The sequence below is a fragment of the Daphnia pulicaria genome, chromosome 8, assembly GCF_021234035.1.
Source record: "Daphnia pulicaria isolate SC F1-1A chromosome 8, SC_F0-13Bv2, whole genome shotgun sequence".
NCBI lineage: Eukaryota > Metazoa > Arthropoda > Branchiopoda > Diplostraca > Daphniidae > Daphnia > Daphnia pulicaria.
The window spans coordinates 10219987-10233414 of record NC_060920.1 but is presented as its reverse complement, the minus strand read 5'-3'; the positions used below and the strand labels follow the sequence as shown (position 1 = coordinate 10233414).

The 13428-nt window shown below is 42.6% G+C and overlaps 2 protein-coding genes and 1 non-coding gene across 5 annotated transcripts in view; 1 reads left to right on the top strand and 2 right to left on the bottom strand.

Moving 5' to 3' along the window:
* Positions 1-1723: 1723 nt before the first annotated feature.
* Trnam-cau lies at positions 1724-1796 on the bottom strand. The gene has a single exon. It is a non-coding gene; the product is annotated as a tRNA-Met (tRNA).
* A 310-nt stretch (positions 1797-2106) lies between these two features.
* LOC124310929 (serine/threonine-protein phosphatase 6 regulatory ankyrin repeat subunit A-like) lies at positions 2107-5279 on the bottom strand. Its single transcript, XM_046775095.1, has 4 exons — positions 4899-5279; positions 4295-4788; positions 4082-4224; positions 2107-3964 (listed from the first exon to the last, which is right to left on the bottom strand). The coding sequence occupies exons 1-4, from the start codon at positions 5105-5107 to the stop codon at positions 2201-2203; spliced, it is 2610 nt and encodes an 869-aa protein (XP_046631051.1). The 5' UTR covers positions 5108-5279; the 3' UTR covers positions 2107-2200.
* Positions 5280-5393: 114 nt separating this feature from the next.
* The window catches only part of LOC124310928 (calcium/calmodulin-dependent 3',5'-cyclic nucleotide phosphodiesterase 1A-like), a 30593-nt gene continuing 22558 nt past the window's right edge, over positions 5394-13428 (top strand). Inside the window, exons 1-4 of one of the 3 annotated variants that reach the window (XM_046775088.1) lie at positions 5394-5607; positions 5745-5905; positions 5969-6161; positions 8548-9122. In XM_046775088.1, the coding sequence (XP_046631044.1) occupies positions 8621-9122 (502 nt within the window). In that variant the 5' untranslated portion in view covers positions 5394-5607; positions 5745-5905; positions 5969-6161; positions 8548-8620. Of the gene's footprint in view, positions 5608-5744; positions 5906-5968; positions 6162-8547; positions 9123-12301; positions 12405-13428 lie in introns of those variants that run through there. The other 2 variants (XM_046775091.1, XM_046775093.1) reach the window with 2 other exon arrangements.

Below are 13428 nucleotides of genomic sequence, written 5' to 3'. Positions count from 1 at the left end.
TTGGGTGCTCCCAACCGGTGAAAAAGAGCGACAAGCCTTGAAATATGACTCGCAAGGCTGACTAGAAAAAAGCCAAGGTTTGAACAGCTGTGGTGTGTTGTCTTTTCCTAGCCTGACTATTAACATAATTAACCCATGAGCATTGAGTTCAGAACATAGATATGCATTGGGGGTAACAAAATGTTTACCTAGGGGGTAGGTACAATCACAAGACATCCAATATCTCCAGCAACGAAGACTAAATACTGAAAACCACATTTGGTGGGGGGATCAAGTTTCTTATCAATAAAGCTATTTGTCAAAAAATCCATAAGTTTAAGATAAAAGATTGTTCCTTCCGCTCCCGGTACTTGTTTCAGTAACGAACGTAGCTTCGGATTGCTTAAACGACGGACCGCATCATAATTCATTTTGTCCTCTAAGAGAAAAAAACGAAAAAAATCGATTCTTGTAAAATTTTGTCGATTTATTAAACCAAAATTCTTGGAATTTTGGGATTTTTGGGATTTTTTTGATTTTTTGATTTTTTTGATTTTTGGGATTTTTGGGATTTTTTAGGGATTTTTTTGAAAAAATCCGAGGGTGTACGAGGATTTTTTTGAGTTGACAACCCCTCGCCGGATACAGAAGAGAAAAAAAAAAGGTGGCGACGTCCGACGACGCCTACTTTAGAGGGGGTATTGTTTGTGATGAATGACCCGCACTCTGATTTTGCCAGTGACCCCACTCATTTCACAAGGGCCGACGCGTGCCTTATACAGCTCCCCCCTCTCTTCTTTTTCTTTCCCTCTTGTACACTGAGAGGAAGCAATTGTCTTGTGTCTTAGGGAGGGTGGTTCTTCTTCTTCTTCTTTTTGACCACTTGCACGACCCAAAAAGACACCACCGGGTGCTGCTGGGCACATCTGGACGCCTGGCCAAGCAAACAGGCACGCGCCAGCGCGTGCTGCTTTGCCCCGACTCTCCCTTATCTAGCAAGCGAACGAGAGAGAGAGAAGTCTATGTGATATCATAGTTCGGCAGCTATTATATAGAAGAAAAAAAAAATAGCCGGCTGTTGCCGTGGTGCTGGACCCGGTGGTGCACGATTCGTTCCGAAACATTTGCGCAACCACTAAATATTATACGGACGGGCCCGCAGCAGCACGCCCGTTGTTTCTTTGATCCCTCGCCATTTGCCCGATTTGTTGCTAACTTTGATGTTTGCTTTCATTGCACGTTCGGCGAATATGTCATAAACGGATTATGACTCATTTGGATCACGTTGGTTCCAACAATCTGCCACTAGGAAACAGCTTGCAACTATGTCCAGTGGTCATTTCAAGCCTAGGCAAGAAAAAAGAAACAAGTTTGTCCCACCCGCCATAATACGATTAGATGGCGTTGTTCTCTTGATTTCAAGATCCTGATTCAAAGCAGAGGTCGGTCCTAGATGGAAATTCGGACGCGGAAAAACTCTAAAAACAGTAGTTGTTTCAGAAGTATTTCATCTTAACATTGGATACTTTTTTTTAAAACAAGACATGGATACTTTCATGCTTATTCAAACAAATTCTCCAAGCTCCAAGGCTCAAATCAGTTAAAGTTTTTCAAGGAAATTATTATTTTAATTAAAACGTACAGCAAAGGCTTTAAAAAATAATTGTTTGCATTGACTTTTAACTTGTAGTGTAATTCAGTGTAATTAGAAAAAAGTTCTTTCATTTGAACTGTAAAAAGGATTTGCCCCGGGTGAGGCTCGAACTCACGACCTTAGGATTATGAGACCTACGCTCTGCCAACTGAGCCACCGAGGCTGAAATATCTGCTTAGTATTAAAGACATATTAAACTAACAAGAGTAAGGCCATGCACTTACATTTGTTCCCAATTTCTAAAGAAAACGAATAAACTTATTTCAAAAAATTCTTCATAACATTAACCATTATTTTCGTTAAAAATTCATTTTTTTAAAACAAAACTTAATACTGCATTTACCTCGTGAGCACTAGATGGCGAGAAGGAGAAAGAGCGCGAAACTCGAATCGTCGAGGTGAGGTGTTCATGATCCAAAGAAAATAAAACAAAAGTATAAGAATCACTGAATCAGATCTGTCGGATAAGTTCGTTTTTGGTTTGTACTAAACTGTATTACACAAAATTAATTAACAGAACAAAAATTTGTATTTTTTAAAAGAGATTAATTGATAACAATAACACAACTAAATTTTTTCGAGGAATTGGATGATTTCTTCAATGTTATTGTTTTTCCATCTGTACTGAGAGTTTCCTAATAAAAGAGATTGCGCATTAAGGCCGTTGGATATTACTTCGATCCCGTGTTCGATTAAGAGCTTGATCGCGTCCATTAATTTCTCACTTGAATTATGTTGACACAACAGATGAAGTGCATTCCATTCGTGATTATTCTTCTCATTCAGATCGATTTTGTTATCGATTAAGAGTTTGATTACGTCTATTAATTTCTCACTTGAATTATGTTCGCACAACAAATGAAGTGCATTTCTCCCGTCGTTATCTTTAACCTTCACATCGATCCCGTGGCCGATTAGGAGCTCGACGGCGTCGATTAAAATCTCACTTGAATTATATTGACACAAGAAGTGAAGTGCATTTAACCTAAAGTCATTTGTTTCATTCACATCGATCCTCAGTTCAATTAAGATTTTCATGGCGTCGATTAATTTGTCACTTGAATTATATCGACACAAGATATGAAGTGCATTCCAATCGTCGTGCTCCTTTTCATTCACATCGATCCCGTGTTTAACTAAGAGATTTATGGCGTCGACTAAAATTTCACTTGAATTAAATCGACACAACAAATGAAGTGCATTCCATGTGTGTTTATTCTTCTCATTCAAATCGATTTTGTTATCGATTAAGAGTTTGATTACGTCTATTAATTTCTCACTTGAATTATGTTCGCACAAAAAATGAAGTGCATTTCTCCCGTCGTCTTCATCTTTAACCTTCACATCGATCCCGTGGCCGATTAGGAGCTCGACGGCGTCGATTAAAGTCTCACTTGAATAATATCGACACAAGATATGAAGTGCATTCCAATCGTCGTTATTCTTTTCATTCACATCGATCCCGTGTTTAACTAAGAGATTTATGGCGTCGACTAAAACTTCACTTGAATTATATCGACACAACAAATGAAGAGCATTCCATTCGTGATTATTCTTCTCATTCAGATCGATTTTGTTATCGATTAAGAGTTTGATTACGTCTATTAATTTCTCACTTGAATTATGTTCGCACAACAAATGAAGTGCATTTCTCCCGTCTTTATCCTTAACCTTCACATCTATCCCGTGGCCGATTAGGAGCTCGACGGCGTTGATTAAAATCTCACTTGAATTATATTGACACAAGAAGTGAAGTGCATTTAACCTAAAGTCATTTCTTTCATTCACATCAATCCTCTGTTCAATTAAGATTTTCATGGCGTCGATTAATTTGTCACTTGAATGATATCGACACAAGATATGAAGTGCATTCCAATCGTCGTTATTCTTTTCATTCACATCGATCCCGAGTTGTATTAAAAGTTGCATTGCACCGATTAATATCTCCCCATCACTATTCCAACACAACAAATGAAGTGCATTTCGCCCGTTGTTGTCTTTTCCCTTCACATCGATCCCGTGTTCGATTAAGAGCTTGATTGCGTCGATTAAAATCTCACTGGAATTATGAAAACACAAGAAATGAAGTGCATTCCAATCGTAGTTAGTTTTTGCAGTCACGTCGATTCCAAGTTGAATCAAGAGATCGATGGCGTCGATTAGTTTCTCACTTGAATTACGTCGACACAAAAAATGAAGCGCATTGCGCCCTTCGTAATCTTTTCCATTCACATCGATCCCGTGACGAATTAAGAATTTGATTTTCTTGAGATCCAAACTTGTTTGCTGGCACAATTGCCGCAATTCGTGTTCTTTTTTTCTCTCTTCAATCTAGCAAAACAAAACAGGCGAATTGAATTGTGAATCAATCGAAATATTAAAAAAACGGAATAAATTCATCTGCGCAACTCAATTTCCTCGCCCGTAGGCCTATACCATAATAAATACCTTAATTTTGATTTGATTTAATTCATTGACGACTTCTAAAGATGAATTTCTTTTTTTAGGTTCGTCGGTCAACATTTTCGGTAGAAGATCACGAGCGCAGTGCAATCCTTCAATGTTTTCAACGTCTTCAATATCACCAATCTCTTTGTAAACAAGCGTTTCTTATGGCTGGTTACCTTATCCGGTTATTCATTTTTTTAGAGTTGAACTTACCTTCCATGTTGACTGGGTTTTTTCCCATGATATTTCCAGTAATTTCCAACTCGTTCGCACCGTAAAGATGTTTCCCCTTCAACAGAATAAAACCAAAGACGAGAGCTAATGCAAAGACATCGCTCTTGAGAGTACCTCGTTCAAAATTTGCTTCGACCTTTTCTAAATTTCTCAGCAACTCGGGAGCAAACCAGTTCATGGTTCCTTTGATTCCGCTTAACGTGCACGTCCCTCGTTGGTTGACGGATCGGGACAGCCCAAAATCCGCCAATTTGATTTTTGCCAGTCCAGCAGAGTCGACGGATATGAGAACGTTCGCCGGTTTGATATCTCGGTGAATAAAATGTTTCGAATGGATATATTTGAGTCCCCAAGCCAACTGGAGGAAAACTGTCAAATGCTGCGGTAATTCAGGCCCATTGTATTTTGGCGGTTGATCAAACTTTGGAAACACTTGCTCTAAAGATGCGATGCAAAGTTCCAAAGCGAAATAACTAATAACAACAGGAAAGGACATCATTAATAATACAAAAAGGCACATCATTAATAATCATTTCTTTAAAATTTCTTTTCCTCTTAATATTAAATAAGTGGGAAATCTAACTTGAAATCGGCGTCACTTTCCGAGTGAAAAAATTTGATGACATTGGGATGGTCCAATTTTCGCAGAGCATTTTCTTCATTTGCATTTTCACCACTTTTTGACAGCTCAACTCTTTTTACTGCAACATCACGGCCGTTTAATTTTCCGCGAAAGACAGTGCCAAACATTCCTTCTCCTATTTTGTCCTTTCTATCGAATTGGATTTGCATGTTTTTAGAATGGTTTTAAATTTGCATAAGAAAATAAAGAAATTGTAGGTAGTGCATCCAAGTGCCTCGTTGTAGTGACGGTCAACGCCTACTTCAACTGTCAAAAGTATCACTTCACGGAGCGTTGCCAAATTGTACAAATTTATAATATAGGGTAAGTAGAGGTAAAATCGAAATGGCTGTTCCTCGTCGTCCTTGACGCACTGGGGATTGCTTGACTCGTTGTTCATCAATCAACTATGTGCTCTGTGCTGTCACTAGATGGCAGAAACAAATCTTTTTGAAAAGACGATAAAAACAGAAAAACGACACGTGCGAAAAATGCCTGAATCAGACCCTAAATTCATTATTTGTTTTAACGAAAAACCCTTAAAAGAACAGTTAGTTATTTTAATTCATTATTGTAAAGAGAATACTTGTTTGGTTGTAACACATACTGAGAATTCGTCCTTGTATTCGTGTGTTAAATGTGACAATTGGAAAATCATTTTCACATCAAGGTCAGTCCTCGATTTCAAATTATTAAACAGTTGCATTAGTAATCTTATGATCAGATTTGTTTGTGCTTGCTAACATGCATTAAGATGCTTTCAACTTTCAATGTTACACTACTAAATACCATGTTATTACCTTCCAGGACCTTTGATAAGTGACAATCTTAACATTTACACCATGAGACCCAAGAATCTTTTGGTCACACAAATTCTGATACTTTCCAAGTACGACTACTCATCAACATCCAAATGTCTGCTACCTGGCTTCTTCTGCCCTGTTGCATTGTCATTACAACATTGGTTGGTAACCCACAATTTCGTAAACATGTTTTTCACCCAATTAATTAGTCTTCATTTCTTCTATAAGGAGTTTTCATTTCGTGGAATGCGCCGTTCGTGTGTTCAGCTCGTGTTTAACTTCAGCACGAAACCCAACCACGGTGTTGCACCCAGTTGGAGTACGTCGTCGTATGGGTTTCTCCATTTCGCCAAATTTCGTCGTTTTCTTTTTCTTGGGTGTGCAAACGAGACACAGCTGGCTGCCTTCGTCGTAAGCTCGGGTAAATTATTTAGTATATTACACACACAGAGTAACACTGTGTGTGTATATATATGTATATAAATAGTATACAGTGTATCCTGGTCGTTGTTTGAGAAGCCTGCCGCGAGAGAGGCTTTGTCTAAATTCCCTTTTCGAAATTTCAACCATTCATCGTGCTCCTTTCATAACACTGGTAATCAATACGCGACTGAGGGAAATGCGACGCCGGGGCGATAATGAGAACGTAACTAACAAAACATTTTAATCACGCGATAAGATCACCTTCTAAAGGAAGAAGGGGGAAAAAAATACCTTTTGCGCAAACGCTGATATTTTGCTGCTGGGATGATGTTTCCTTATGGAAAGTATATATATATGATACACACGCACGCAGAGCACAAGGGAAGGATGAACACCCTTTGAATCCCGCCCATCGTTCTTTCATGGCAGCTAGAATCCTCTACCTTTGGGAGAATGGCATGTAGCGCAGGATCCCAGCAGCTCATTCGATCTGGTTCCAATCAGATATAATGAGCCCTTCATATTTGCTGTACGAGAGGCCGGAGCAATCCTTTTCGGGACCGGTGTGTGTCTCTCTCTTTCTCTCGTCTTCGTTTTTGTTTCGAAACCTTTTCAAGAGTTTCACGTCGAGCCAGCCACCATCGCAACACTGGTAGATCCAGCTGCTATGGTAACGTCGTTTAGAAAGGTTTTGTATACACATAAGAGATATACAACGGGCCTATGTATCTGACGCGTGTTCATCTCCTCGTGACTCCCTGACGCAAAAGATGCACACACGGAGACGGCGGAGCTAGGGGGGGGGGGGGGTTACATGAAGAGAAAGAAGAAGGTCAAATGCTTGCCATGCGATGTGTAATCAGCTAAAAGCTCGTTGTCGCTTCCTTTTGTCTCGCTTTCCCAGTTGAGACGTTGCCCAGGCGTTGCCCAACTCTTATCCAACTAGACCCCACAGACCGCGAGGCTCTGTACAGGTGAAGTTGGCTCATAGTGTCCAGCCGGGAATAGGCCGAGATGGGGGTGCCGCTCAGCAAATATCGTGTACTGCAAAGTTGCCTGGACATTCACTGCGTTGTGAGTCCGTCTGAAAATGGCAATCGAATGGGAGCCGATTCATCGAGACGGTCATTGAAAAGGCCACCACCGCCATCGTTTGAAGCGTCGGAATCCGCCGTTGAAAAGCCGAAACAGTCGTCGTGCAATTTATTGACGCCAAACAGTCGGACGTCGTTGACGGAGAGCGAAACCATCGACGCGGAGAGCAGCACAATCCGATCGCCGGAGCACACGCGCACCCTCAACTGTTGGAGATCCACCCAACCGGAAGCAATTGGTGAATCATCTAGTGGAATTTTTCAGAAAACGAACCAAGTGGAAGAAGAAGATGAAGAAGAGGAGGAAATCAATGAAGAAGAAGAAGAAGAATGCGCCATTTGTTCGTCGACCGTGGTGGTCTCTGATGATGTTATTAACGTTCTGGACGACTCGCTAGTTGTCGAAATTCACGCTGTCCACCTCGATTCCGATGATGAAGTACCAAACAGCGGCCAGTTTACTTTGCGCCCTTACCACCCGGACAGGACATTGTTCCAGTCGTCACCGCATGCCGCCCGCTTTGAGGCTTTTGACGGGTACCATTCATAATAATGCATCTATTGCGTGCGAATAACAGCCATCATTTCCTCAGCCACCACTTCACGCTCTATTGAGTTTGGCCTATCCAGCCAGTCGCAGTTGAGCATTTCTTCTATATCTCGGGCCAGTTTTCTCTCTCTACCTCATTTGATTCTGAATAGATATCGTCGGTCTTGATCCTCCTCCTCTTCCTTCCCTTCCCCCGTCGCATCACATCATTTTCTTTATAACTTTTCAGAGTTTGGCCCGTTTTTTTTTTCCTCTTTTATATATTGGAGAGAATTGTGTTTCGACACAGGGGATTTGTCTTCCGTCCCTTCCTTTCAGACTTTTCGGGATCATTCTGGAGCGTTTCCAACTCCAGCTCGGCAAGCACGTGCAGCTCGTAAACACGATCAGCACCTCAACCCTCTGCCAAAAAATCGGCCTACTACTGCTATACTACTGTTATACTTTAAACCTTTTTTCCTCAGATTATCTTTACTCTTACGTTTATCTTGCTACACAAAATTACCCCGGGAGCAGCAGCAGCAGCAGAAATGCCATCCCCCCCCCCCCTCTCTCTGTTCTTTTACCGGTTTACAAAGTTGGCACTCCCGCTGATGTTTTATTTAGCTTTTTATTACGGTTGTTTGATATCGTTGTAGTATTTTCCTTTGGATACTAGACGTTAATGAGAGAAGATTGGGTCATCTCGAAATTGTGTTCCCCCTCGTATCTTATTTTTCTCTCGTCAATTTTCCTTGCAGGAATCACGAATGCCGGGATGCCGAAGATTCGTACGACGGAACTGGCGAAGGAGCGGTAGATGGCCGATCGCTGATGTGTGCAGACAAATTCAGGATCGAAAAAAGGCGTCGTCGTCGGTCTCTGACGACGGTTGACGTCGAATCGGCCACGGTCTTGAGAAGACGCCAGTCCCCTCGTAACGAACGACCGTCTGTATCCTCGTCGAGGTCCGCAATCTCGGTGAATGAAATCTCCGCGCCTACATTATTGCCGAGCTTTGGCCAGACATCAAAAGAGTTCCATTTCGCTCGAGTTGGCCCGGACGAGCAGCAGCAGCAGCAGGGGGAGGAGGAGGAGGAGGAGGTGGTGGTTGCGCCTGTGACGACGAAAAGACGTGAATCGGCTCCCGACCTCAACGGAGCGGAGCCAGCCGACAGTCGGCCCAAGATCATCATTCGGCTCACATCTGTTGACGGCCTAGAATTCAGCCTCTCCAGTCCAGTTCAAGATAATTTGCTGCAACCAACGTCGTCGTCGTCGTCCTTCTGCCCGGTTCGGACGGTACGTGTCGGCGCAGCCCGTCCGCAAAACTCGAGTAAGTCCCTCCTCGACTGTCTTGTTTGTTTTCATCTCGTGTTACGATGTATGCAACCGGAAACCTTATGGTTGACAGCCAGCGAGGTCAGTGCGCTTTCCGCGAGCCAACAACAACTTTTGTTATGAAACTGCATCCTTTAGCTACGAAAAACAAATATCGGATGTAATAGGGAAAAAAGTTTTTTTTTAAAAGAGTGTCAGATCCCCGCCAAAAAAACAAAAAAGGGTTTTTTCCCTCCTTTTATTTATTTTTTAAAAGAATAATGACAATTCTCACGACGACAATCAATAATTGTCCTCCGCTGCTCCTGTCTAGCGATATCGGAACTCGCATCCATCCCTTCAAAACTTGACTCCCGCTCGGCATGATTAATGTTCCCTAGCAACTTCTTCGTAACTTGGCCCACTATCCTTTCTCCCCAATTTTTGTCAGAAGATACACACACACACACAGAGTGTTATTGTATAACCTGATGCGACTCACAGTGAGTGATTGAGTGAGGGATGTTTCAGTACTACGTGTGTGTGTATCTTCCTTCCTACCTAGCTACTAATACTTTTGGGCGGAGGGGGGGGGATATGGCGGACCGGTGGAAGTAGAGAGAGAAAGAGCGATCCTTCTTTGATGTTTCTTGATTCGTTTAGCAATCCTTGTTTTGTTTAGAGTCAATCATCTTTCATTGGCAAAGTCTTGTTTAGTTTCTTCCATGAAAAGGGGGGACCGCCCAGATGGGCAAAGGCCAAAAATGGAACTACGTTCTGCCAGCTTAGCTGCTATTGGTCTCAGTCTTCATTCACCGATTTTATCTTCTATACACCGTCATGATGAAACAGACTGGCCGTTTCACGTGAGGGAGGGGGTTTCGTGAAGGATTCTAGTGCGCGCCGTAAAAGGTGGACGCATTAGCATTGAGATCTTGTAAAGGCTAATCATCTCAGCTTGTTTATGGATGAAAGTTTGCTCACTAGAGTAGACCGGCTACACTGTTCAAAAGAGAAAAAAAAAGGGGGGAGAAAATATAATTATCGAAAGACAAATTCAGCCAGCAGAAGCGAACAACTTGAGATCGTTAGATGGAGACGTCATCCATAACCAAATCGGCCGACTCCTCCTCTCTCAATCCCCCCCACCCCCCCTCTGCTGCTCTCAATTTTCTTCCTTTGCACGGCAACGAATTTATCCACCCAGCGCGCCGTCAAAATTCAAATGACGCGCGACTGCCGTAAACTCATTTCTCCCGTTTTTTCTTTGCCCGTCGCTTTCCATTTTGCCGACATTTTTAAATAAAAAAGGGTGGGGGGGGGGGAGAAGGGAAAAAGTCTCTTTCCGGAGTAAGAGTGACACACACTCACGCAAGTCAAGCAGATTAATAAGGTATTAGTATTCAAATGCCCATTTGGTAGTCCATTCTTGAAGCGGGAGCGAATGCGTCAAAGAAGAAGAAGAAAAAGTCCGGGATGAAAATCACGGCAGCATTTTTGGGTTGTGCTGCGAGGTTTCCCTCCCCCCCCCCTCTTTTCACACTCTTTTACTTTCCCTTATTTCTTTTTATATATCTTTCCTTCTCCATCTATCCGCACATTAGCGTGAGCGTGATAGAACTTTTTTCTCCCCCCCCCCCCTTTGTGAGATAGGCGCTGCGGATAAAAGCCTCGCCTTTGCCGACTTCTTCTTCTCTCTCCCTCCTTTTGTGCGCTGTGTATGTCTTCTAGTTCTTCTTTTCGGCACAGCCGACTCTCTTCTCTTTTATAGCCTCTCATATCATTATTGTTGTCTGTTATTATTAAGGCTCTTTCTCATCGTTGACTTTTGCAATAACCCGTTTATGCCATTTCCGTTCGCCACCAGAGCCTAACGTTTTTTGGGGGGATTTTTTTTCTTCCGTCTCTCCCCCTAGCTCAAAAGCATATTAGAAATATATCGAGCGGGAATTTTGAAATCGAGATGATATTGGCATGGAGAACGTATACGCAGCCAAGAAGGGGAAAAAAATGAGAGAGAAAAGGGCAAAGGCTATTCGATCGTGTTTATAGTATTACATGTAATACTTTTGAGTCGAAAAGATAGAGAGAGAGAGAAAAAGATTTATCCAGGTAGTAGTAGATGGGGAGAGAGAGACATCATTATATCCGATGGGTACGAGTTTGTGTGTTTACAAGCCGGCCCCTCCCCTTATTCCGGTTTCCTTGGCTCACCAAGTCAACTGATATATTTGATGCGCATATATGTTTGACATGTGATGGTTTGATTTGACGGGAACTTGCGTCACCGTGCTCTCCAAAACCACGAAAAATCTTCTTTCTCTCTTTCTCTCTCTCTGTCTCTCGTCTTTCTGATTGAGATAAAAGAAGAGAAGAATTTTTGCGGATCGCTTGAACCGTATTCATCAATCTACGGTGTGATAATTGTCGTGTTTGTCTTGAAGAGCGGAAGCTTAGTTAAAGGGTATCGACTTTACAGAAGAAGATGGAACCGAAAGCATATCTGGTCGCTAGGTAGTGTGCTCAAAGCCTGAATAAAGCAGCTAGAGCATCAGCAACCTGGGAATAAGCGAAGGTCCAATATGATCCCGATGGTCGTCATGGAAGCAATCGTTTATGCACTGGATTACACACAGTGACGTTTCTTATCCTATATATCTTCTTTATTCCCTACATCTTGTTTGTTTTTCCGCTCTATACTACCTTCTCTCGTTTTTTACCTTTACGCCCGCCCTTATGGATACAGTCGACTATCCGCAGTCGCCGGCTGGGCTTGTTTCTGAACACGGGCGCATTTGCCGAACGCGCAAGCTGCTCGACTATTCCCTTGGTCCGCGTTGCGACGACTAAATAAACGAGCGAAATAAACAGCGCCAACCCACTCTCACTGCTCGTCGTAGTCCCTTATACATATGCGGATGAAACCAATTTTATCATTTTCTCTTTTATTTTCTTTTTTTTTAAAAAGGGAACAGGAGGAGATAGAGCCTCATATTCTCTTAGTGACGAGGAGAAAGAGGGACTGCCTCCTCCTCCTCTCCCGGGAGCAGCCGGTCGTGAGCGGGGGGTAGAGCGCGAGGTAAAGAGAAAAACGATAGAGGCAAATAAGAAAGAGAGCGCACAGGCAGGGCTTCTTTTGATTGCTCTGACCGTTTGTCCCGCGAGTAGTTGGGGGGTTAGTATCTTTTGGAGGCTCGACAGTCTTGGATCACTTGAAAATCTCTCTCACACACGTTGGGATTTTCAACTCGGCTGCAGTGTCAAATGATGATGCAGTTTGATTTCACCGCTGCTGAAGGTAACATTGCACGCATTCTGATGTATTCTGTCGTCGTTTGGCACTTTTTGTTAAAAAATCGTGGGGTGGGGGGCAAATTTTAAATGCAGAATCTGGAGAGAACGATCGTCATGAAAGCTCATTATAATTCCCTTTTCATCTGTGCCATCATCTCTTGAGTATGCAGTCAGCAGGAGTCGGGACAAAGGCAGTAGCAGCAGCACGTCAGTGTGTAAAAGGGTTTTAGTGAGAATTAAGGGGAGGGGGGAGCTTTCCACGGCCGCATATATCGTCGCAGAATATTTTAGCATCTGCTACCTCTCACAGAGACTCGACTGTGTAGTTTCCACGTTTAATAGTTGCCTAGTCTGAGTGGATCTGGGATATGCGCGCAGAATTCCGACTTGATCATTAGATTATGTTCACATGAAGAGGGCGGGGTGGGGGATTTTCGGTGAAAAGCAACTCGACTTTGTCGCGAAATTGAGTCAATCATGAATCATGTCACAGTCAAAGTTGATAATCCAATCATCCAAATTTTTGTCTTGGTCGACTCTTTTTTTTTTAAATAAATTTTTTGCGCTGTTCGTTCTTATTTCAATCGTGTCTTATCATCGTTCCGTGACCTTGCTCTTATTTATAAACCTACGTGATATTGGTTGATGATCATTCTTCAGTCGATTGTTGATTGGATATCCCGACTGCGGGTGGGTCTCGCTTTCTGCATCATTCAGTGTTTGATTGATTTCATCCGACCTCATGTCGCCGTGATTCCGTCGTGAGTGGCGAGGAAGGAGGAAAATCGAATCCGGATGAATACATAGGGGAGATCAAGAAGAAGAAGAAAAAAAGGCAGGAATCTCAGAGTGTGTGTGTGTGTGTGTGTAGAGAGCAGCAGCAGCAATGACATTTACCACTGCAATCTATCTGGTACAACTGCCCTTTTTTTTTCTTCTTCTACTGTTTTTAGTGGCGGGATCCATCTACGCATTTGCAAGGATCTCTCCCGATAAAGTCGAACACTCCCCTTTTTTCTTCCATCTTT